The sequence below is a fragment of the Nelumbo nucifera genome, chromosome 1 (assembly GCF_055504915.1).
Source record: "Nelumbo nucifera cultivar China Antique chromosome 1, China Antique-T2T, whole genome shotgun sequence".
In the NCBI taxonomy this organism is placed as follows: Eukaryota; Viridiplantae; Streptophyta; class Magnoliopsida; order Proteales; family Nelumbonaceae; genus Nelumbo; species Nelumbo nucifera.
The window spans coordinates 190282487-190309473 of NC_142649.1; the positions used below are offsets into that span (position 1 = coordinate 190282487).

The window sequence follows — 26987 nt, forward strand, 5'->3', positions numbered from 1 at the left end:
ATTAAATTCTGATTTTTATTTATTGTCTTGTTTAAATTCGAAACTTTTAATTTCAGCAATAATAGATTCTATTTTCTTATTTTTTGCAATTCCTGATTGTATTCTCTTGTCCGAATCTAAGTATATATTGATTTTTCACTTGCTTCCCTGTGGATACGACCCGTTCTCACCCATTTACTACGTTAGTAGTTGTTTAAGAAACGGAAAAATTTTATAAATATTAAACTGGTGTTCCAAAGTGTTTAACGACACGCTTCCAGACATACTAGATATCTGTTATGAAATTTTGTTGTAAGGTGTTTATAAGTATCTAGGGCTCTTTAAAAGCCCATTTAACTCTAATTTGCACTTCAGTTAAAAAATCCTGTGCACCACATGGATTCCAACTAGTATATATGCTAAAGTAGGTGCCATGTAGATAGCTTCAGCTTTCTCCCTTACCCCAACCAAGAACTATCATACCCTCTTTGTTTTTGCCTCTTTTGCTCTCTCATGAAGCCACCTCATCAATCATCACTCCCTTCTCCCTCTCTCATTTGTGCACCTCATCATGCTTCTTAAATCCAGATCATGAGAAGGGATGTGATAGGATAGGAAAACAGGGCCAACTCGCTTCTATTTAATTTTTACCCTTCTTTAGATATCTAATCTTTCAAATTTTGGGCATTCACTCTTTTTGATAAGGTTGTTCATAAGAAGACCCAACCCAACCAAACCCACCAACCCGGACCGACCCAACCCGAGTCGGCTGGGTTTTCTTCAACACCAGTTGGTTTCGGGTTGTAAAAAATCATAAACCAATGGTTTGGGTCGGTTTCGGTTTTCATGTGTGAAAACCGAAAACGACCCAAACTGAACCGGCTAAGTAGTTAGTTCCTAGTTGCAACCCAAACTTGCACCACACAGGCACATGGGGGGTGCTCTTGCTTCACAAAGTTATTGGCTTGTTTTCTATTAATTTATGCTATTTCCTTGTTGGATTATGTTGCTAGCTACTTCTCTAACGCCCAATCTACCAATTTATTACCATGGTTGAACTTAGAGTCGAAACCGACCCAAACCGACCCAACCCGACTCAAACCGACCAAGTTGGTTTTGCTTAACACAGGGTCGGTTTCGGTTTCAATTTTAGGTATCCCGACCAAGTCGGCTCGGTTGAAAAAATCTCAATAAACCGACCCAACCCGACCCGTGAACAACCCTACTTTTTGATTTTGTGAAAGAACCAAAGCTAGAAATATCTCTGAAATACATGGTAGAGATGATATCCAGAAAGGCTGGGTGGATCAGGTATGGTTCGGGACTATACTAATATCCATATTGTACCGGGTCCATTTAACTAAAGTGATGTGACTTAAGTTAAATGGACTAGGTATGATATGGATCTAGGTTTAACCCGACCCATAATAAGTACTTTTTGCCATTAGGCCCACGATTTTTTATTTAAAAAATACCCTTAACATTTTTTTTTGTATAAAAAACAAAATTGACCAAATATAGCCAATAGAGTGGTTGCCCGTGTCTTATTAAGGGCAAGATTGGTATTTTTATTTTTATTTTCTTTTGATTAAATTTTTTTAAATGAACATTAAGGTCAACACTATCATTTTCCACTATCATTTAATGGAAGATTGATTAAATCTATTGCAAATTATAAGTGGTATTTTAGTAAAATGCTAACGATGGTAGATTTTAATAACTCAATAAAACTATAAGAGATATTTTAATATATAACCCTTTCTATTATTTAGCTTTCTCTTAGGTCTTCCCTAGTTAGCTATATAATACCTACAATTTAAAAATCGTTAGATTGAACAGGCTTTAAATCAAAGATTTAGATCGAATAGACATGCATGGTCAGTGGTTACTACAATTTACAAAGAACCAACGTTAGCCAGCCAACAAAGATCCCTGCAACCTAGAAAACCAGATTTCCCGAGGCCCACCGAAACAAGGAATAAACCAGTTAGTTTTCCTTGAGGCCCATTGAAACAAGGAATAAACCAGATTTCCCGAGGCCCACCTAACCTGGAATAAACCGGATTTCCCGAGGGGTATATTCTTATTATATGGAATCCTCGATTCCTGGTCACTTATCTCCAACCATATTCCATGGAAAGCACACGGGTCGGGCATAAAGTTAATTTGGATCCGGCACTTAAAAGTGAGGCCTATCTATGTGCCTTAGGCTAAGAGAAAAACTTGGTTCATTCCTCCTGGTGGAAGTTTCTCTTGTGTCTACCCAGAAAAAGAAAAAAAAGAAAAATAAACAGATAATGAGTATTCTATATATTATCTAATGCAGCTGTCAAAATGGAGGAGATTATGACGAATGATCCAAAGAAAGGGGTTGGGTACAACGTGCATCCTTCGGTTTTTTCCGTATCGTAGTGCTCGACTGTTCGTGCTTCAACCCGTCGGTCAGAGCCCTATCTTCCAGTTCTCTCTCCCTCTCTCTCTCTCTCTCTCGTTGGTAGCTAGCATAACGTGCTTACCTTAATTTTCAGGTTAAGCTAGAGGTTTAGTTTATTAGTTCCAATCTTTGTTCATTATATTTGTTGGGATATCAGGCTCTATAAAAAGGCAACACGCATCTGGGGTGGCCGTAGAAGTTCTTCGTTGGCAAATAGTAAAATTCAGAGACGCCAGAAACAAAGGAAGAAAAAAACAAATTGTTGTGATGGCTCCCTCAGCTGCAGTTGCATCTAGAGTTGAGAGCTTGGCCAGCAGTGGGATCGCTTCAATCCCCAAAGAATACGTGCGTCCTCAGGAAGAGCTGATCAACATCGTCAACGTATTTGAGGATGAGAAGAAAACAGACGAAGGACCTCAAATTCCAACTGTTGATTTGAAGGGTCTCAATTCGGAGGACCCTGCAGAGCGAGAGAAATGCAGGGAGGAGTTGAAGAAAGCTTCCATGGATTGGGGTGTGATGCACCTTGTCAACCATGGCATCCCTGATGATCTCATCGATCAGGTCAAGGCCGCTGGTAAGATCTTCTTCGATCTCCCCATTGAGGAAAAGGAGAAGCATGCAAACGATCAAGCCTCCGGCAAGATTGCCGGGTATGGGAGCAAGCTGGCTAACAATGCTAGTGGCCAGCTCGAGTGGCAGGATTACTTCTTCCACCTCATATATCCTGAAGACAAGCGCGATTTGTCTATCTGGCCCAAGACTCCTGCAGACTACACGTAAGTTTATCACCGTAAATCCGTCCTTTTGGCTCAGTTTGCACAGTATAAATACATAAAATACAAAAGTTTGCACTCTAAGTATTTGTATTTGTACTCCTTCCAAACCGAACTTTTTGGTACTTCACTTGTTCTTAACTGGGTTTTGGATATTTTGATTTGGTTGGCTCATGGCGCCCATGGTTGGTCGTGCAGTGAGGTGACGAGCGAGTACGCGAGGCAACTTAGAGGCTTAGCGACCAGGGTGTTTTCAGCACTGTCGCTCGGGTTGGGAGTGGAAGAAGGGAGACTGGAAAAAGAAGTTGGTGGGTTAGAAGAGCTATTGCTGCAAATGAAGATCAACTACTACCCCAAGTGTCCCCAGCCGGAGCTGGCTCTAGGCGTTGAAGCTCACACCGACGTCAGTTCTCTCACCTTCATACTCCACAACATGGTACCTGGACTGCAAGCGTTCTACGATGGTAACTGGGTGACGGCCAAGTGCGTGCCCAACTCCATCATCATGCACGTAGGAGACACCATTGAGATACTGAGCAATGGCAAATACAAGAGCATTCTTCACAGAGGACTGGTGAACAAGGAGAAGATTAGGATCTCGTGGGCGGTCTTCTGCGAACCACCAAAGGAGAAAATCATCCTCAAGCCACTACCGGAGCTCGTCACTGAAACAGAGCCCGCGCGCTATCCGCCTCGCACCTTCGCTCAGCACATCCAGCACAAGCTCTTCAGGAAATCGCAAGAGGCCCTTCTCTCCAAATGAAATCTATTACCTACTGTTGTATTGTTGGTTGTACTGGTGTGTCCGTATATCCAGTACAATCTCTTTCTGTTGTCCAGGCCTTTCGTTCCAAATTAGTCTATTTAGTGCATGTTGTCTGGGATAGAAGTAGTGGTCTGTCTGGTCGTGTTGAATTTTAAGTTCTGTTGTTCATGTTATGGTCTCTGTTGATTGACCCTCGGATGGTTAATTTAGCATCTTGTTATCATAAATTTCAATTCCAGAATCATTCAATCTTCATGTATGCACTCACACTAATCAGCTCTTGTGTAATAAATTTTGATTCTCTTCATTTCATTACAATTATGAAGAAGGTGATCCAGCAATATCACATAATTGTAGAGGCTCGCAACTTGCCACGTGTCCTATTACGAATGATTCGGGCCCACTAATGGGTAGATATCAATATGTCATCGTCGGTCGATATCTCATTTATTGTTGGTCAAAGACTCAAACTTTTATGAAACCGAAAATCTATCGACTTTGATTTATTGCTGTGGCCCCACCAAGACTTCATTTAAAATCTAATTCAAGTTAGTGCCATAAAATAAATCACCAAAAGCTTTGATTTTGTTGTATTTGTGGATTGTGGTCCAGACACGTTTAGCTGAATGGGATGGCATGGCCCAGATTCAGTGCACCCTTGGGTTCACGGAAAGCGTGCGCCCTCTAATAGGAGGTGTGCACGTCACCCACTTCAAATTCATCTTAATGTTAACGGGCTTTTGGGTGTTAGTCAATAGAACCCGGTTGAATCGGACAGAAAAAAGATAAAAAGGCAAAAAAAAAAAAAAAAAATCATTCTTTTGAATTATTTGGGATTTGGGTGAAATCCCTCCCATTTTCTCCTCCAAGCCTTAACCCAGAAGCAAACCATCGGTGTATAATTGGCGCCCGTGGGTGTGAAGTACACCGGCGGTCCTCAGTCATCATCAGAACGAAGGTCCACCGGGGAAACGGGTACTCTTGCTAATTAGATCCAGTCTCAGAGTTTTGTACTGCATTGGCCAGCTTACTTACCATCATGATCTTGTGCAACAGAAGTAGCCTCAAGCAAAGTTTCATTTATTTGGGGTTGCCTTCATGAATGCAATATCTGGGTAAACCCTATGAAATATCATGATTCATGTCTGTTACACTGTGAGTTATCATCTTTGCCATGGCTTTGTTATGTGCTGGTGACAGCAGCCACTTGTTCCTTCATGGTTTGATTCTCTTCTTCAATGTCTGCAGTCCAATACTTACCGGCCCACGTAGATCACAAAAATGAAATTATCTTTTCTATTGGTACTTTTGTGGCATACTTCTTGGGTTACTGGTAGTACAGAGGGCCATAGTGAAATACGATAGGGCCTCCATTGTATTCTCAGTCTGTATAGTTATGGCTATTAGTACTGTTCTGATTACCAGCTTTGAAGCCTTTGGATTCCATGGAGTATAAATCCATTGTTTTATTTTATTGGGGATTTGAACGAAGCTGCCTCCCGCCCTACTCCCTCTCTTCTCCGTCTCTAGATTCTACTCTTGTTTTTATGCCCCTATTCCTATTTTCTCAATAAGATATAAATATGTTAGCTCTATGAGGTTTCTTTGTATTTACACTACCATAATGATTTGTAAGTTAAATGCCTACGATGCAACTTGTAACGCACAAATGATTTCAAAAAATAATATAATAAAACCCCTTATTATGTACTCGGATTTCCTGCACTCGATTTCATGTGTGCGGAGGTGCATTTCTAATGAAATTGGGACACATCAACAGTTCGCACAGTATCCTGGCCCAAATGTGTAACCCATTTAAACGGAGCAGTTTGTCCGTTAGATTAAAGTTTTTAAACTTAAAAAAAAAAGAATTGTAAAAACTAAAAGAAAATAGTAAAAAAGGGAAATTTTAACAGTGTTGATCAACAGGCAATAACTCATGAAACCTTAATCCATTTTTCTTCATTTTGCAGAGATCAAAGGAAGAAGAATTTGGGACTCCAAACAGAAAGATATACACTCCTCTTCACATGTCTCCAACCCTCCATAAACATCAGATGGAGAAATTAGAAGATCTTATCGATGGGCATAAATCTATCACCCCAATAAATGCTAATCTCCACAGATGAAGATATTACTACAGAAGATGTTCAACATATTCGTGAAGCATATGAGATCTTAATAAAAATGAGTATTAAAAAAACAAAGAAAACTGTTGCAAATAAAACCCTAGCCTGGGCGGACACCATTAACGAAACGTTTGCAAAACAAATAGGTGGAGAAGCCATTTACAAAAAATCATTTCTAGTGAGAACTAGTTTCGATAATAACTCTATTTTGAAGGTTAAATATATAAAATTTCAAGGTCAAAACAACAAGATTGTTGTCGCTTCAATTTTCATTTGTGGAATAAAAAATACTGAACCTTCACATAAAATTTCTACAAAAGAAAAAAGAAAACCTTTACATAAATATTTTCTCCATGCAATCGTTCATTAACGACGTCCGCCTGGTTTGCTTTGTAATGGTTCTCTGTTTTTCCCCTATTTTCCATCTATCGAAATGTCAACTGGGTGTTCATACTTCATACTAGGGTGCTTAGTACCGGTTTTTGGAAAACTGGTAACAAGAACCGAATTGAACCGAAATCAGTCGATTAATCGATTGGCCGGTTCAGTTTATCAGTTTTTTTAGTTTTTTAGTTTTTAAAATATATATTATAAAAATATATATAAATGTATAATAAAAATTATTAATATATATAAAATATTATATTTTAAATAATAAATAATAAATATATATTTATATATAATGCATATTTATTAATTTATAATATATATAAAATATAAAGAAATATGTGTATACCGGTTGGTTCGGTTAATCGTCGGTTTTTTATATTGGTTAACCGAAATCGAACCGGCACCTTGGATTTTTTAAAAACACTGAATTAAAACTGAACCGACCGATTTGGTTAACCGATTTTTCGGTTTGATTTCATTCAATTTTTCGATTTCTTTGCTCACCCCTGCTTCATAACACCTATTTTTTATTTTTTTAATTTGGTAAAAAGAAAGATATTAAAAATTTAACATGGCAAACTAGCCGTTCAATTGTAGATGCGCGATGTCACGCGAACTTTGACCCGTTCCAATTTGATTGGAAGTGCACCTTAGCATATACAAACATCGAGTGCAGGAAATCCCGACTCCCTTATTATAAGATTTGGTTAATCATAAAACATATCAGCTCTGTACATATCGGGTATATCAGATTGATTGGTCGTGGCCCAATGCCGATATAATTGGCCTCCTACGAAGATTCAAAATCATTTGTGAGGCCGTTAGTCTGTTACCCATGTTCAAGAAAGAATGCCAATTGATAAAATACAACTGGAAACTCCATCCTGCACTTGCAGACATGGTGTAATGGAAAATCAGGGGTTTGACAATGATACCATACCCGAAAAACTTGCATCTAAGCAAAAAGTATAAAAAAAAAAACATGAACCAGTCAAGTAGTATTCATTAAAAATGAGAGCATTCAATTGATAACTAGTAATGAGTTTTGTTGGAAAATGAGAGCATATCCCGCATGACAGTCCGCAAATACTAGTATTCATTCATCCTATCATATGCTGCACAGCAATGTCTGTTGGACCTGTGCAAAAAATTGTACTACCAAGTTTTGAATGTTGAGTTAACTGTTAACATTCAACTTAGGCTCAAATTTTACAGGTGGCCAGGTCTATCTAGAAAACATGCTTCCATCTGAGCAGTTCTGTCTGCCCCTTGGCGTTCAGACAACACCACGCATGGGACAAGAAAATTAACCCAAGGAACAGAATGATTCTGAAATGAGCAAAAATAGCATATGTAGATTAAATATCTAATGAATAACATTGATGTGTCAAACATACACAGACGAGAATCCAAAATAAATTACTTGGATCCGATTTTACAAATGAGCAACAATACCGGGTTAACAAAATTACAAAATTCCGAATGTTTTAAACCCATCTAATCCGGTTATTTATGATTTCCAACTAAAATGAAGTCAACAAGGAAATTTTCCAAAAAAAAAAGATCAAAAACACTGAACATTTCTTCAGGCACATCAAGGCTAATCTATCACCAAGATCTTCCAGCTTAAGCAACCAGGGGGTGGAGAACATGATCATGTGAGGCACCAATTGTAGCAGGTGGCATGAATTGCCACATGGAAACTCTAGGGTACCCAATGAATGGCATCAGTTTGTTTCCAGTAGCTTGGCCTTGTTTCCTGTACCCAGTATCTTGAACAGGCTAACAGACAGAACTCTGCAATTGGAAAAGCAATGGTGTTAAACTTCCATAGAGAATGTGGAGCAACATCTAATGGAACTTCCTCCAAAAACTAAACTTCAGTAATGAAAATAGGTAAAGAAACAGAAAATATAGCTCAGACTAACCTTCAACTCTTTGCACTTCTGTAAACAAACTAATGCATTGCTTTGTTTAATGTGGTAAAGCATACCTACCAAAATTAAGCATGGCCAAAGTAGTATTGATCTTCATGACAGGAAACTAGTGTCTTGGGAAACCAGCAATTTCTAGTAAGGAGCTAGCTTGAATTTCATAATCAAGACTTAAGAGACCTGTAGCTTATATCAGTCACTACATTTTTTAGAAAATTATTTAAAAAAATCAAGCAACATGACACTGATGTAACTTCAAGTGCATCCATAGTGGGGGCGGGGGAAGTAATGTTCGTGATGTACCTAGAAGCTCCTCATGGACGTTGGTTGGTGTTGGTCACCGATGATCTGGTAACAGGGTAGGGTTCGAATGATACGGTGGAGAGAGTACCTGTTCCCCTGGTGGACCTTCGTTCTGATGGATGATGACTGCCAGCATCGGAATAAGAAGAAGAAGAAGAAGAAGAAGAAGAAGATACTTATCTCCAATTGATTTCTTGCCGCCGGTGTACTTCACACACACGAACGTCGGCTGTACAGTGAAATCACGGATGGTTTGCTTCTGGGTTAGGGCTAGGAGAAAATGGGAGGGAGTTCAAATGATCTCTCAAATAATTCAAAAGAATTTTTTCTGTCCGGTTCAACCGGATTCAATTGAATAACGTCCAAAAGCCTGTTAACGTTAAGATGAGTTTGAAGTGGGTAACGTGCATGCCTCCTATTGGAGGGTGTACGCTTTTCGTGAACTCAAGGGTCCACTAAATCCAGACTCGTAAAGCAGACTGTGTAACCAATAACAACGCTCCACGGCAGCCATATAAAGTGCTATGTCCCACTAACTCTCTCAAATCTCATTTCTTGTGGTTCCTCTCGCATAGTCAATAGAAAATTTTTGGTGCCAAGAATTTGGTGACGTTATATTCACGTCACTAAAATACAAAATACTTCTAACACCCTTCCAATCTAACCGCTATATATCTCATAAATGGTGGATCTCAAATTTTATGGTAGGTTTCCATCTATTTAGTGAGATGTGTGGTGTCAAATGATATCGGGAAGATGTTGAAACCTGCTTTGTTGTTGGTAGGTCTTTCAACTTTTCCTTTTGCCCCAAATGGTCGATGGATGTAGGGTTTTTTCATTGTTGTCAATGGCTTAATGCCTCCTTTTATATTTGAGTCTTTTGAGATGTAAAGGTTAAAATCTGTTGTTGCCAAAATTTACAATAATGATGAATGATCGACTTGCTTTCTTCCTTTCCTTACTATCGCTTTGGTCGTCCTCCGATCTCTTCCTCTTCCCATTCAATTCTATTTGAGATTCGAGTGTTTTCTCGGCCTTTATATATTTGACCATTTGATTAAGGAATTCTTCCATGGAATTAGGAGGGTTTAATTTGACCCCCTGCAATCAGGGTGTCACACTGTTGACCGTCGTGGTAAGTTGGACGACGAGATTGAAGTTCGAGATTGGGAGTCATTCTAGGTTGAATATTTTAATATAGTCTCTTAACTTCTCATCGTGACATTGGACCACATTCAAGAGATTGGTTACGAACTTTGGGCACCGCTTGCTGGTCGAAAGAGGGACGTGAATAGGTCCACAAACTACCTCCATGTCTTTATGGAGCTCGCAGTCAGCCAGAGTACAACATCCAAGCTGTGCCTCAGAAAGCGGTTGGAAAGGTCATGCACAGGCTCACATCTGAGGCCCCATGAAACTGCATTAGGGCCTGAAAGTTGTCGAGGTGGTTAACTGGGTCAGTGGTGCCATGCGGTGTGGAAGAGGTGGCGATCTGGCTCACCTCTTCCTTTCTTGCTTCTTCCCTCTTTGCTTCTTCCTTGTCCTTTGGAGCAAAGCAACTTTTTCTTGCTGAGCGGTGGGTGCATTTGTAGCACCTCCTTCGAGACTCCTCAGTGGAACCGGTGGTGGTGGTCCCAACGGAGGAAGTTGTTCGACCGGTTTCTTTAGATGGGATGTAAGTAGAGTCTCGGGCTGCTAGTCCTAATTCACTATTGGTGTGTGGATTTGGCTGGCGACTTGTTATTGTTGCTGCTCCTATAGTTGGGGTGCCTGTGGCATTTGCAAGCCAAATACAAATTGTGGCTACATCCCAGCCATCGCCGTGAAACGACCTTCCCATGTTTGCATTTGTAGGTCTATGCCACAGATGTACTGCATCAGCTCATAAAACTGGCGGTCATTAATCCTACTAGGAACCACCGAGGATTCAACTGCAAGGAGAGGTGCATGTTGACCTCACCTCGGTGGGAGTATGTCACCTCTTACGCCCACCTAACTCTTTCTGGAGCGTCCGCAGGTCGGCCTGCCAAGGTGAGGTCGAGGCAGCTAGGGCAGGTGTGATGTATCCAAAGTGCTTCCGAAGTCATTGCCTACATGACACTGTGTCATATGATGGTTCCAAGGTGCCATGTGTCATGATGTCACTGGAGGGCCAAATCGCCCCTCATCAATGAAAATAGAAAGTTGTTGGAGACCTCAAATATAATAAAAAATGAAAAAAAAAGAATTGGGTAAGAATTCGACAATACAATAGACACAGAACTGAGATCTCCCAACCTTGAGACTAAACCACTTTAAGACACATAGGGGGAAAATGGACTCCCTGCCTCCACTATTTATAAAAGGTATCAACGACATAGATCCATTGGGATCCAATGGTGAATAGATGCAATGGTTCTCCTCTTTTACAACTAAAATCAATCTAGCGTGTTTTTTACATTCGCCAACAATTGATAAAATAAATGGAGTCCACATGTATGCGGGATGACACAGATCATGGCGGTTTTAAGCCTAAACTAACACACTCGCCGAATCGTATAGATCCTAGTGTTGGAGAGGAACTTCACACTAGAGCGTTTGATAAGATAGCTAGGGCAGGTGTGATGTATCCAAAGTGCTTTTGAAGTCATTGCCTACATGACACTGAGGTGTCATATGACGGTTCCAAGGTGCCATGTGTCATGATGTCACTAGAGGGCCAACTCGCCCCTCATCAATGAAAATAGAAAGTTGTTGGAGACCTCAAATATAATAAAAAATGAAAAAAAAACGAATTAGATAAGAATTCGACCATACAATAGACATAGAACCTTGAGACTAGACCACTCTAAGACACGTAGGGGGAAAATGGACTCCTTGCCTCCACTATTTATAAAAGGTATCAACGACATAGATCCATTGGGATCCAATGGTGAATAGATGCAATGGTTCTCCTCTTTTACAACTAAAATCAATTTAGCATGTGATGGTGTGCAATCTGGTCACTCTTAGCTGGCAGCGGCTACGCTCCTAGCTGGTGACGGACGAGATATCTATGGGGAAGAAGAAGGATCCCCGGGGAGCTCTCCCGGCGGGAATACTCCGATGCTTAAGTGAGTAGCTGGAAGAGAGAGTTGCAGAGCAAAAATGAAAGGGCTAGAGTGTAGATCACGCAAGTTACCCTTGCTCTTGGGGGTCGGAGCTCTTATATACTGATGTCCTGACAAATCAGGTATAATTGCCTCTAATTCTCTGCCGCAGTCATTATTTGCCAGGGCTGAGTTGGTGGGTGCAAGTAACCGTTGCAGAGAACGGCCCTGCCAGACAAGGGACACCTCTTAGGGCTGGCAGGCATGATGCTGCCTGGCGAGAGACGTGGGCGTAGTCTCCAGATTTGGCAGGTACGGTTGTCAGGCAGGAGATCTTCCTGTGATATGACGAGCTGCTCTGCCCCGAGCTACCTTGTACCGAGCTACCCTGTGCCGAGGTGCTTCTACCCGAGGTGGCCTACTTGAGTTTGGTCGGGCGAGTTTATTCTTAGGAGGCTGCCGAGCTCAACCCGAAGTGCCTTGAGCTCGGGAGATTCCCGTCTTGGAAGAATCTTAGCTCAAGGAGCTTCCTTCTTAGAAGAATCTTAGCTTGGGGTAATCGGAGTGTCATCTTGTAGCGAGCTGCCATGCTGGATCTTGGCGGACTGGTCGCGTTGAGTTGTCACTTATGTTGAGTCACGACCATGCGTCCTCTTATGATGAGGTCGGGCCAAATCACCCTCCATCAATTGCCCCCCACTCCCCGAGCCGGGGGTCCTAACCTGGTGTGGGGAGTTCATGACGTGACGGGTGGATTAGGCTCGAAGTCTAGCCGCCCTGTCAGATAGTTCGTCGGTCGGACTAGTTCGCTACTCGGCTCAATCAAGGATAACCCCGGTGGCATACAGTTTACGCGTGGACGTCACGCGATCTATAGACTCCGCGGACGTCAAAAAAATGCGCTAAACTAATTTCACCTCGGCGGTCGCACAGCCAGTTTTCTTGAGAGCCGTTAGATTGTCTTGATCTCAACTGTTGAATCTTGGACATAGCGGCTATAAATCGGGGGGGACTCCCATCATTTTCTCTGCCACAAGTTCACTATCGTTCGTCTTGAGGTCGCAACTAAGTTCCTCAGCTCGGGTTTTCCATTTCGTCAGTCTTCCTAGTTCGGTCATTTTCCCTTGGTGAGTCTCCTTAGTCTCTCCTTTTCAGTTCGTAGTTCGCTTCTCCTTTTTTTAGCTCTTTTTCAGCTCGTAGCTATGTCAAACCATAGCTTCGATAGTCTCTTAGATGAGCCCGAGGTGGGTGCCTCGGCTCAAGTAGGTTCCTCTGAGGCATAGTCAGTCTACGAGATGCGGGAGGCCTCGGATAACTCGGCGTCCACCTCTCATCGAGGTCGGATACCGGACAAGTTTGGCCCTTCTACTATGACCGTAGACAGACTTAGGGCCCTAATAGCTCGGTATAACCTTCCTAGGGAGTATACCTACCACCTTCCTGCTGGCGACTTCCCTTGGGAAGACAGTCACGGCGAGATCGCGATTTTCAGGGAACAGCTCACGGCCAGACTCCGCCTTCCATTGCACCCCCTAATTATTGAAGTGTTAAATCACTTCGACGTCACTATAGATCAATTCCACCCGAACTCTATCCGGAACGTGGTCGGTACTATTTCCCTCTGCTTTGAATACACCCTTCCTCTTGACCTCGACATTTTCTCCTCCATCCTCTCCTTAAAGAAGAATGCTTCTAGCGTTCTCCCTGAGCACAGGTGGACCTACTACCTGTTCCCCCGCCCGGGCTTCAAGTTGTTACACGAGCTCCCCAACAAAATCCCAGCCTGGAAACGGGATTACTTTGTAGTTCGCAACCTTGCGGGGTGGCCTTTCCCTACTCACTAGAGGGTGGCCATTCAGGACTCCGGCAATAAGCTAGACTGGGATATAAGGGAGACACTCCAGCCTTGGGCGGAGCTCGGCCTCGACTACAAGGAGTACATTGCCGAGGACAAGCTCATTCAGGCCGGTCTGAGTCTTGGTAGGTGGCCTTGTTTAGAGTTAGTACCGGTACTTTTTGGTAGTATCACTGGTGTCGAGCTTTGTTGCAAGACCCATGGAGCAACTTAGCGCAGAAAGGCTCTTCGGAAAGATGAAAGGAAGGAAGAAGCGAGCTGCTAAGAGAGCTCGCGTTGAATCTCCACGGGCTCCTACTCCCGAGCCTGAACAGCCTGCTGATGCTCCTCCGGTGATTGACTTAGAGGAACCGGAGAAGGTTCTACCTCAGGAGCCCGAGACAACTGCGGAGCCTGCTCTTGAGACTGTCGTTACTACTTCGGGGAGCGGGGGATCAGCTCGGGGACCAGCCCGGAGTATTCTGAACCCGCAATACAACCTTCATAAAAGCAAAGGGGCTGCGTGCTCTGAGGAAGTCTCCAGTTGGGCCAAACTATCGCCTGCTCAGCTCGGGGACCAGCCCGGAGTATTCTGAACCCGCAATACAACCTTCATAAAAGCAAAGGGGCTGCGTGCTCTGAGGAAGTCTCCAGTTGGGCCAAACTATCGCCTGCTCAGCTCGGAGCTCGAGCAGCTACCCACTGCATGGTGGTAAGTCTTGTTTAAACTTCAATTTTTGCATTTGTAGCCTTACCAGTGCTAACTGACACTCTTGGCATGTGAACAACGCCGTGCACGCCCTGACCTACCAGCCTGAGTAGCACTTAAAGCGGGCTCTAGCTGTTGAGAGCTCGTCCCGTGAGGCTCATATCGAGCTGAGATCAGTTCGCGGCCAGATCCACTGGCTAGAGAGCGATGTGCTAGCTCAGAAGGAGTTAATCAAGTCGCTGATGTCGGAGAAGGAGGACCTGTTGTGTAACGTGGAAGGCCTTGAAACGGACAAAGGGGCTCTAAAGCGCCAGGTAGAGAACCTCGAGGCCGACGTTAAGGAGCGGACTGAGATTTTTCTTAACGCCATGGAGGAGGCCAAGGTCAAGGCCGACGAGGACTACAAGAGCTCGGAAGATTTTGACGGGGCGTTAGTGGAGGCCTACTGTAAGGTCTTCAAACTGAGCAGGTGGCTGATCAAGCGTGAGTTCCCGTAGCTCGACGTAAGCGCCATCACCACCTCGCGAATCACAGGAGAGATAGCCCTCTAAGTTGCCGAAGACCCGGGCTCTGAGGAGGAGGGCGATGACGATATTGAAGTTAACGTCACCGACTAGGCTGGTACCTCCGCGGAGGCTTCCGGCAAGAATGACGAGTCCAAGTAGTTCGAGTAGCCTTTGTATTTGGAACTGGTGAGCTCAGCGTTTCTTGTTTCTTCTATCCTTGTAACGAATTGTTGAATTAATAAAATTGCCTTTTTTTGCCAAGTGTCGTGCAACTACTTTGTTTCTGTTCGCAAATTAAAGATGTAATTTTCTCTGAACTGTTAAGCCATCGACCGAAGTGGGGGTTCCCTTAGTGGTTACCCCGAACTGTCACTTGGGGCAATTACCAAAACGATTGACATTGTAGGGTGCATGCCTGACCTATCTACGCATTGGTTACCTCGCTTATGTTGAACTGCCTGGTATGCCCGAGCTATCATAGGTGTTCATACCCGAGCTGCCTATTCCTTAGGCATTTTTAGAGTACTTTGCCTATGTTGAACTGGTGACTAGGTTTTTGGTGGTGCCGAGGTCTTTTGTTAGCTCGACGTTTTAGCCCTTAGGCTGGGGGAATGACTTATAGTCCACTCTTCTAGAGTTCGCCCATGCCGAAGAGGCGACTGGGTGCCGTGGTCCTTGGCTCGGCATTTTAGCCCTTAGGTTGGGGAGCGACTTATAGTCTACTCTTCTGGAGTTCACCCATGCCAAAGAGGCGACTGGGTGCCGAGGTCCGTAGCTCGGCGTTTTAGCCCTTAAGCTGGGGAGCGACTTATAGTCCACTCTTAGCGATTACACGTAATATTGCCTTAAGTTGACAATATTCCACGCCCGAGGTATCTGCTTCCCTTTTAGGGTTTCGAGCTCATAGATTCCTTCCCCAAGCACCCGCTTTACTCGATAGGGTCCTTCCCAATTTGGCCTGAGCTTACCAACACTGGGCTTAGGTACCATGACTTTACAAAGAACCAGGTCTCCGACACAGAGGTTCTGCTTCTTGACCCTGGCGTTACAGTACCAAGCTACTCTCTACTGGTAGGCCGCGGTCCTAATGTATGCGAGGTCCCGCACCTCGTCAAGTAGGTCGAGGTTGGTGCGTAGCTCGTCTTCGTTTGCTTCGTCATCGTACACTTCCAGACATAGCGTGGGAACCTCGATCTCGGCTAGGATGACTGCCTCGGTGCCGTAAGTGAGGTTGAAGGGGGTCTTGCCTGTTGCGGTCTTCACTGTGGTTCGATAAGCCCATAGTACACTGGGCAGCTCGTCTACCCACAGTCCCTTAGCTCGGTCTAGGCGTGCCTTCAATCCGCGGAGAATGGCTCTGTTTGTGACCTCCGCTTGGCCATTCGCTTGAGGGTGCACCACCGAGGTAAAAATTTGATGTATTCCCATATCTTTGCACTAGTTTTGGAATTTAATGTCCTCAAATTGCTTGCTGTTGTCAGAGATGAGTATTCAGGGTAGTCCGAAATGGCAAACTATATTCTTCTAGAAGAAGTTTTGCACATTCCGCGCTATGATTGTTGAAAGAGGTTCGGCCTCCACCCACTTAGTGAAATAATCAACTACTACCACTAAGAACCTCCTCTGTCCTATCGCTGGTGGAAATGGTCCGAGTATATCGATCCCCCATTGTGCGAAGGGCCATGGGCTGGTGAGGTACTTTAGGTCGGCAACGGGCTGGTGGTGGATGTTGGTGTGCTTCTGACATTTGTCACACTTTCTGACAAACTCAATCGCATCTGCCTTCAACGTTGGCCAATAATATCACTGTCGTAGCGCTTTTTGGGCGATGGCCCTGCTCCCCAAGTGTCCACCGCATAAGCCCTCATGAGTGTCACGGAGCTCGAGCTCGGCTTCGGAAGGTCGCAAGTAGCGCAGATAAGGGAGCGTGTAGGATCTTTAGTACAACCGTTCATTTATTATGACGTATTTGGCTGCCTGACGCTCTACCCTTCTGGCAGCATTACGATCTGCAGGGAGGGTCCCGTGTAGCAGATAGCTCGCGAGCCGATCAATCTAGCTTGGCTCTGCTTGTATGACGGGAGTGACCTCCTCTACCCCCCCGAGAATGCTAGGCCGAGGCAGGTTCTCTATCTACACGGTTCTCATGGTGTTGTCGCTTGCATTGGCCAATCGGGACAGGGCATCGGCCTCAGCGTTTTCGGATCTCGGGATCTGTTTGATGAAGTATGATTGGAAGTTGAGTAGAGCCTCTCTGACTTTGGCTAAGTAGGCAACCATAGTTGGCTCGCGAGCTTCGTATTCACTGGTGACCTGGTCGGCCACGAGCTGGGAGTTGCTACAGATAATGATGTGTTTAGCTTTTACTTCATTTGCTAGGGTCAGCCTGGCTATCAGCGTCTCGTACTCCACTTCATTGTTGGATGCAGCGAACTCAAAGCGTAGCGCATACTCCAATTTCACACCGCTTGGTTCGCACAAAATGATTCCGGCTCCGCTGCCCTGCTGATTTGACGAGCCATCAACATGAAGGATCTAGGGCTCCTCATCCCAGGTCAGGTTCTATCTAACCAGGAGAGAGGTCGCGCTAGTTGGAGCCTCACTGTGCTCGGGCTCGGCCAACTCAGGGACCTCGGTGCTGAAAGTGCATTCTGCGACGAAGTCGGCTAAGGCTTGGGCCTTGATAGTAGTTCGTGGCTTATACTGGATGTCGTACTCGTTGAGTTCGATGGCCCACTTTGTCAATCTACCGGAGACCTCGGGCTTGAGCAAGACTTGCCTCAAAGGCTTATTGGTGAGGACGACGATTGTATGAGCTTGGAAATACAGTCGAAGTTTCCGAGCTGCAACAAATAGCGCGTATGCCAACTTTTCGATCTCTGGATACCTCGTCTCTGCTTCCTACAACACTTTACTAACATAGTAGATGGGTCGTTGGACCCGATCTACCTCTTTTATTAGTACCGAGCTGACTACCTCGTCACTCGCGGAGAGGTACAACTCCAAAATGTCTCCCTCCTCGGGTCGCGTCAACAACGGGATGCTAGCGAGGTACCTTTTGAGCTCGTCAAAGGCGAGCTGGCACTCTTCGGTCCATACGAAGCCCTTGCTTCTTTTAATTGCCTTAAAGAAAGGCAGGCTGCGATCTGCCAATTTGGACATGAAGCGGCTTAGAGTGGCTCTACGGCCGTTCAACCTCTGAACCTCCAATTTCCGGGGTGGTCTCATATCTAAGATGGCCTTAATTTTGTCAGGGTTGACCTCAATGCCACGCCGGTTAATGATGTAACCTAAGAAATTACCCGAGGTGACACCGAAAATGCACTTGTTCGGGTTTAATTTCATATTAAACTTGCGCAAAATTTCAAAAACAGAATGCAAATTTTTTATTAAATCATTTGAAAATTGGGTTTTGACAACCATGTTGTCTACATAACACTCTACTTTTTTGCCGATCAACGGCTCAAACAGTCGGTTCACAAGTCTTTGAAATGTTGCCCTGGCATTTTTCAGTCCGAAGGGCATGACCTTGTAGCAGTACAGGCCGAGCTCGGTTATGAAGGACGTTTTTTTCTTCATCAGCAGGGTCCATTCTGATCTGGTTGTAGCCCGAATAGGCGTCCAAGAAGCTCAGTAACTCATGCCCTAAGGTCGCGTCCACCAAACGGTCGATCTTGGGGAGTGGAAAGCAGTCCTTCGGGCAAGCTCGGTTCAGGTCGGTATAATCGACGCACATGCGCCATTTACTGTTAGCCTTTTTTACCAGAACGGGGTTGGCTACCCAGCTCGGGTAATGGACTTCCCTAATAAAATTGGTTGCGAGGAGCTTCCCGACCTCCTCGTCAATTGCTCTCCAACACTCCGGGGCTAGGTTGCGTTTCTTCTGTCTAACGGGCCTAACTATAGGATCAGTGTTCAGTTTGTGAGTGATGATTTTAGGGTCTATGCCGGGCATCTCGGCCGCGGACCATGCAAAAATATCTAAATTTCTAAGTAAAAAAACTTACTAGGTGAGATCGTAGAGGCTTCTCAACTGAAGCGCCGATCTGGAGGGTCCGATCTGGGTCCTCTGTTGAAGTAGGCACATAAACTGTCTCTTCTATGGGTGCAGCTCGCTCTTCATAGTGCTCCGCAGGTCGCTCCAGCTCAAGGTCATCTGATACCTTGGCTTTTCCTTTGAGGGCGACAACATAGCATTTGCGAGACTCGAGCTGATCACCTTAGTTTAGGCATAAAACCGCTATGATCTGTGTCATCCCGCATACATGTGGACACCATGTATTTTATCAATTGTTGGCGAATGTAAAAAACATGCTGATGGAGGGTGATTTGGCCCGACCTCATCATAAGAGGACGCGTGGACGTGATTCAACATAAGTGACAACTCAGCGCGACCAGTCCGCCAAGATCCAGTGTGGCAGCATGCTACAAGATGACACTCCGATTACCCTGAGCTAAGATTCTTCCTAGAAGGAAGTGCCTCGAGCTAAGATTCTCCCAAGACGGGAATCTCCCGAGCTCAAGGCACTTCGGGTTGAGTTCGGCAGCCTCCTAAGAATAAACTCGCCCGACCAAACTCAAGTAGGCCACCTTGGGTAGAAGCACCTCAGCACAGGGTAGCTCAATACAAGGTAGCTTGGGGCAGAGCAGCTTGGCCCGACCTCATCATAAGAGGACGCATGGACGTGACTCAACATAAGTGACAACTCAGCACGACTAGTCCGCCAAGATCCAGTGTGGCAGCTCGCTACAAGATGACACTCCGATTACCCCGAGCTAAGATTCTTCCAAGAAGGAAGTGCTCCGAGCTAAGATTCTCCCAAGACGGGAATCTCCCGAGCTCAAGGCACTTCGGGTTGAGCTCGGCAGTCTCCTAAGAATAAACTCACCTGACCAAACTCAAGTAGGCCACCTCAGGTAGAAGTACCTCGGCACAGGGTAGCTTGGTACAAGGTAGCTCAGGGTAGAGCAGCTCGGCATATCACAGGAAGATCTCCTGCCTGACAACCGTACCTGCCAAATCTGGAGACTGCGCCCATGTCTCTCGCCAGGCGGCGTCGTGCCTGCCAGCCCTAAGAGGTGTCCCTTGTCTGGTAGGGCCGTACTCTGCAACTGTTACCTGTGCCCACCAGCTCAGCCTTGGCAAGTAACGGCTGCGGTAGAGAATCAGAGGCGGTTATACCTGATTTGTCAAGACATCAATATATAAGAGCTCCGACCCCCAAGAGTAAGGGTAACTTGCGTGATTTGCACACTAGCCCTTTCATTTTTGCTCTGCAACTCTCTTCCTGCTACTCACTTAAGCATCGGAGTATTCCTGCTGGGAGAGCTCCCTGGGGATCCTTCTTCTTCCTCACAGGTATCTCGTCCGTCGCCAGTTAGGAGCGCAGCCGCTGCCAGTTAGGAGTGACCAGATCGCGCACCATCAATTGGCACCATCTGTGGGAAACACTTTGAAAAGCCTTCTTCCACCAAACTTTGCAACTTCAGTTTCCATGGCTTCCTCCAGCAACGGCGGACGCAGCACAGAAATGAATGCCGTCGAGGAGCAACTTCTGGTCCCAGCAGTATGTATTGGACAGTTCACCATCCCCCTCTCTGCGGATGGAGTTCCTACTCTGAACGTGCCTCAGATAATGGCACCTGTGGACGCTCCACTCCCCTCCATGGTAGGAGCAACTTTTGCCGAACCCTCCATTGTTCCTCCGGTGACCGGCCAAAACCAACTTGAAGACCTGGTGCACTGCATGCAAGCTATGCTGGCTCAAATGCAACAGTTTCAATAGTTCCAGCTGTATCAGCAGCAAGTGTTGCACCAAGTCTATCAACACCAGTACCAACAACAGTTTCCACCACTGCCTCAGAACCAGCAGCCAGTTCCGCTTCGGCAATAGTGCAATGGTGTAAACCTCTAGCGGCTGGGTAATTACAAGGTCAATTTTGCACGGAGCTACAAACCCCCAACACATCTGCAATTGTGATTGTTATATATCCGAGATTAATTCTCAAAGAGAATTCATTTATGGGAGAGCTATTAAGGTTCCACCTTCTACAGAGCCTAAAGTTTACAAGATAGCTAAGTTTTGTCTACTGTTTTAGTCGAGGGAGATGCAAAATCCATTTATTCTTCATTGTTCGATGAGTTATATATCAAGGTTTTTAAAATTGAATCGAACAATGAACCGGTCAAGGGTCCGGTTCTCGGGTTAAATGGTTCGATCATTCAAATCGAACGAATGGCTCGTTCTAACAAAAAATAAAGAATTAAAAAAAAACAAAAAATGGTCAAAACTATTGGATGGTTCCAATGATTTGACCACCCGGGTCAATGGTTTACTAATCAAATCAACGACTTCTGATGAAATAACAGTTCTAGGGTAAAACACAACCAATCACTTAACCGATTCCTGATTTTTTCAGTCTTGACTATCTGATCCGGCCCAGTTTTGAAAACCATGCTACATACCAAAAACGGCAAATATGGTCGCTCATCTCATCACTAAGCATGATTTGAACATTTTTAGGACGCAAATTTGTTCGTTAAACACTACTTAATGAACTCGCTTGATCAAGCTTAAAAAAATGTATCTAAATTTGGCCGATTATATAATTTTTATTCATATCATAATATAAAATATTTAAAGTTTTAAATATTATAGGTTTCAGAAAGGAAAAAGACTACTTGGCACGCTAACATTCACATGCTACCTCTACATGCGTGGATTATTTTAATACAAAAGTTGATCCATGTCTGTTTTTGGGCTGTTCTACACAGACCGGATCTGCTCCTCACACCTGACGCCTCACACGCACATCCTATCATGCATTGGGAATATCTCCCGTGCTTATTAGTTATTATTAAGGGTGATTATTTCAGCCCGACCCAGCCTGGAAATTTCAGGTTTGGGCCTGGGTTTTGTGTTCAGGCCCAGCTAGGGCCCGAGTCTGGGTCTACATCAGGCCCTCAAATTTTAGGGTCAGGCTTGGGCTTAATACTTTAAACCTGGCCTAGGCCTGGGCCAGCCTGCATATATTTAAACTTACACATTTTGTGTATAATGTATATATATGTATACATGTTATTTTACATTATATTATATATTTTATATATAAATATTATAACATAATATGTATGATTTATATTATATGTAATAATTTATATTTATATAACATATAAAATAAATTTATATGCATATTATGCCATTTAATATAAAATATTATAGATATATAATGTTTTATATATGAAAGACATTGACCCAGAAACCCCGGGCTGGGTCAGGCCTAGGCCTAAACTATAACCCTTATCATAAGTGCAAAGCCTGATTCGACCCATGATCACCCCTAATTATTATTCATGGGAGATGTTCCCAATGCATGATGGATGTGCCTGTGAGGGAACGAGATCTGCTCCTCACACTCGGGCACCTCACATGCACATCCATAACGCATTGAAAACATTTCCCGTGAATAATAACTTAAAAGTATAGAGATGTTCCCAATGCATGATAGAATGTGTGTAGTGCGTGTGAAGCGCCCTCTGTTAGGAGCAAATCCGGTCTCGCCTGTGAGGCGCCGACTTATGAGGAGGAGATCCCGCTTTGTTTTACACAGGCAATTTTTAGGATAGCGAAAAACTATCCCGCCTGAAAATCCTAATCATTCCTAATTTAAATGATTAACAGTTCAGTGGTTACCGTGGATGTTTGATTGGTTATCAGCTTTCCAGGTCGTACCTTTTTGGTATCATAGTCTGTAAGTCTGATTCTTCCGTGAACACAAAACAATGACCACTTGGATCCACATTACTATACGAGTCTGGATCTCCTGCCAACAACACGACTTCCAACCCCTTTCTACCAACATGATCTGACACCGTACATCTCATTCATGGCGGGTCCTAATCTTATGGTGAGATGTACGGTGTTGGGTGAAGTTGATAGCGATTAGAACGTGTTTTGTTGGTTGGAGATCCCAACTTGTTTATACCATTACCAATAGATAAGGGTGTTTATAGTCTGGTTCGGTACAGTTTAGAGAATATTTCAGACCAAATTAATAAATTATGGTTTGAGATATTTTTAAATTGAATTAAACTGTTTTGATATGAAAATTAAACCATACCAAACCGTTTTATTACGGTTTGGTGTAGTTTCTACTACGGTTTGGGGATTTTGGACCATTCTATGGTTCTTTTGGACTTAACCCAATTAGAAAGTCCAAATAGTTCACCTAAAAATTAAAACTTAAAAACTTTTATTTATTATTTTATTATAAAATAAAAAGTTCATTCTATATTTATAGTTTTACCCATTCCATTTAGATATATTATATATAATGTTTATATATCATATATCCGTATCATACATATGTATGCAAAATTTCGGTTTATGGTTTACAGTTTATGGTATGGTTCGATTTATAAAATTCAATAAACCAAACTGAAACCGCAAATTACACTTTAGAAATTTCTTAAAGTGAACCAAACCATTTATAGGTATAAATTGAATCAAACTGCAAATTTAATTTAATTTGATTCGATTTTATAGTTTGAACCGTATAATGAACACCCCTACCAATAAAAGAGTAATATTTTACACTATTATGTATTCAGGTTTTAGAGCTTGGCCTCTTCAGATTTTGAAAGCAAGCCCAAGCCAAATCGGCCCAAATGGCACCCTAAAACGTGGGATGGATGCACGTTAGGCCTACTGGCCAATGGCCACTATCATGGAGAGCCTGCAGATGAACTGGTTTGGTCCCTATTTCCACTGTTGATACTTGATAGATAGAGATGCTTTACTAATCAATTCAACTACGGGTCATCAGTCAACATGATGCCCCCGAAAAGGCTCATCTTTCATCTTTCTATCCTTTCTTCCGCCTTTCATGTCCAATCATCATTCCCCTCTCTCCCTTTTTTTTTTTCGGTCAATGTATGTGTCAATTTTACTTAAAGCATGCATTTGGGATCTTGTGAATAGAATTTTGAGGTTTTTGCCGTTCAGTCCACCCAAATGTGAAGCTATTAATAGACTGGGGTGGACTGAATCTTTGCCCGTAGATTGATGTTAAATTTATAGACAGGATGCAGTTTACAGGAGAGGATACTAAGTAGACTAAGAGAAAGCTGAATTAGATTTCTGAGAGGATTACAGTCCAAAAATCCCTAAAATAGTATCTTTTATCCCATGCATAAAAAAGGCAGCATTTCATTTCATGAAGATGAAGGCTGATTGGCTGAATTACATCCTTATCACAAATGCAAGCCATCCAATGAGTAAACCCAACAGGGGGCCCACCAAGTTTTCGTGCATTTTCTTAGCCACCGTATGGGCCCATTAAGTTGTGGTTTCGATTGATATAACACAATCTTATCTATATCTATATTAGTAATAAAAGAGCGAATAGCTTAACATTTTATACTTTTTTTTGAACTTTTGTTACCCTTTTTTGTCTAATCACTTAGTTAGCAAATGAAGGGTAAATTGGTAATTATATGTTTATCACTGTAGGTGTGTTTCGCTCATACCCTCTCTCTCGTTACTTCGTTTTCCCATCTTCGGTTTCTCTCTCGAATCGACAAAAAGACATTATCTTCCACTTTTTCCAATCTTTTGATAAGTTTTTCACCCTCAAACCAGCATTCTTTCGGTTAAGAATACGCTATCTCCTATCACCTATTCGGTTTCTCTCTCTTAAACGAAAAAGAAGAGCATATTTCCCACGTCCTCGTACTCTCTTTCATTTGAGAATGAATTCTCCCGCAAACGCGCAAAGTCTCTCACGATGGGGGATTTCAGTAGTAGTAATAGGGTCTCTCTCTCTAAGCCTCTAATATCCTTGTGTTTATCTTTCGTTTCGGTAGAAGATAACGTTGGAAGAGAATTCCGAAGTGGGTTCCTGATCATTTTCGTCTAGCGCAATCGGTTGAAGATGGTGGACTTTTCGCGGGTACAGAAAGAATTGGTGGATTTTAACAGGGGCACAGCTTCTGGGGTCAGCATAATGCTCTTTGGAAACTGATGAGAGCGGATTTGGCCCTCCAATGATATTGTGATACATGGCACCTCGGAATAACTAGGTGACACCCGGAACCACTTAGGCAACAACTTGTCTTAACCAAGTTGATGGTGTCTCACCTGGCGGCTTGGCCCTGGTGCGAATTGGCGGCCTGGCACAGGTACCGACCTGGCGACCTATGAGACGTGCTCGATGACAAATTTGGTATGCATATCCTAACACTCCCACGATCTTTGGAAGTTGGCCCACGTGCCGAACGATCCGGAGAGTGGTCAATGTGCATGGCGGTTACCTCAGGGAATCCCGGACCACTTAGACGACTTTTCGGAAATCTCAGATGCGGTGTGTGAAGCCTACACCAAACAAAGCCTATATAAAGGCACCAACCCCAATGGCATAGGGGGGGGGGGCAAGTAAGCATATTCTAGCTCTCATACTTTGTGATTTTTAGCTCACAGTCTAGTATGAGAGTACTGACTTAAGCATCGGAGCGACCTCACCGTGTTAGTCACCCCGGGTCCTCTGACATTGATTCCTTGCAGGTCTCTAAAGAACTACGAAGCTCAACAATCAATCCACCTCGCCACCAGGCAGCTTGGCCCTCTGGCCAGCTCGGCACCTAACCTGCCTAGCTCGGCCCAGTCAGTTCGGCACCTAACCTGCCTAGCTCAGCCCAGTTAACTCGACACCTAATCTGCCCCTAGATCGGCCTGGTCAGCTCGGCATCCAGGTCCTCATCTAGCAAAAGTTCACTTCGGCCTCTGAGTCATCGGCCACTTGGAAGTAGACCAAATGACGAGATACTTAGCACAAAAAATTGATACATCACCAAGAAACGATCTCTCTCATCTCATAGGGACCACCACCGGCCCCGTTGCCACTCTTTATGAAGGCGGTACTTATAAAATCGATATCAGATTGCCCTGTATATCTATTTCTTTTTATTAATTAGGGTTTTAGTTTCTATTTCTTGTTACATTTCATTAATTTTATTGAATTTTGATTGAAAAGTCTTAACTTTTAGGGTTTTAAGTGCCCTTGACCTATTCGTTGTGGAATAACTTGAGATATTTACTTAGCTTGTCTCTTGCGCTTTGCTAAAATTATGAAGATTAAGTTAGAAATACCTGTAAATTCTTCAGTTTGAGATTCTTATAAATTTGAAGGGCAATTAGTTGCTTAGTCCAATCTCTTTGATTGGGAATTGGAAAAAAAAGAAAAGAATTTTTGAGATTACTTGCTGGTATTTATTGAGGCCACTCGCCCCTCTAAAACATAGACGGATTGCGTACAGGGTTATTTTAAATGTCCAAACATTGACATTTCGTCCTTAACTTCACCTAAATAAATAAAAAATAATGATTCTTTATTCATGAAAAAAAAAATAACTTCACCTAAATAAGAAAAGGGAAAAATGTGAACTAGACCAATTTGGAAATCAAGCAAGATCTATCCTGGTTTAGCTACAAAATGATAAGTTAATCATTTATCACAGAACATGATTTAATTCTGTTATCTTTTATAATAGGCTTAATGTTTAGTATTTGTCAGGAGAGAAGAAAATTGATTCAGTTTATGACAACTTGACGAGTAGCCTTTTAATGTTGGTCTTTTCCCTTCTTATATACAATAATGACTTGTCCGTTAGTTTGTTCTCTTCAATTGTTTGGTTATTTAAATGCCTACCTGGTTGCCAACTCTATGTTGGTACTATGAATCAATTGCACTTCAGGAGCAGACCATCTACATGGCTAGAGAGAATATTAGTAGAATGCCAGTCAGAAATTTGTTAATTTATCCCGCTGCATTAGGGTGTTGGGTTGGTTTTATTTTTGAAAACAGGTAAAAACAATACAATCATGTTGTTAATTTCCTCTCATCTCATCTCAATGGATTTTACACTGGCTCAATGCTCTGAAGTTTGAAGTTTATGTCTTTTCTTTGCCCATTCAGGGAGCTCCCTTTCCCTTCCCCCTCCCCCCAAAGAAAGAGTTTCACTATTTGTTTTTTCTCGTCTCAATATGTTAAACATAATGATTACTTTTAGTAGTCATGGTCTGAGAGTTTCTTTTTGTTTTTTTTTATGGAAAAAATTATGTTAAAGTGCACATGCTGCATTGTGTCATATCTTGTTTTCCA

At 43.3% G+C, this 26987-nt stretch overlaps 1 protein-coding gene across 1 annotated transcript; it reads left to right on the top strand.

The window, feature by feature from the left end:
• The first annotated feature begins 2587 nt into the window (after positions 1 to 2587).
• On the top strand, positions 2588 to 4228 carry LOC104596228 (leucoanthocyanidin dioxygenase-like). The gene is made up of 2 exons (XM_010257302.3): positions 2588 to 3192; positions 3388 to 4228. Exons 1-2 carry the CDS (start codon positions 2681 to 2683, stop codon positions 3950 to 3952), a joined length of 1077 nt encoding a protein of 358 aa, XP_010255604.1. The 5' UTR covers positions 2588 to 2680; the 3' UTR covers positions 3953 to 4228.
• The last annotated feature ends 22759 nt before the right edge of the window (positions 4229 to 26987 follow it).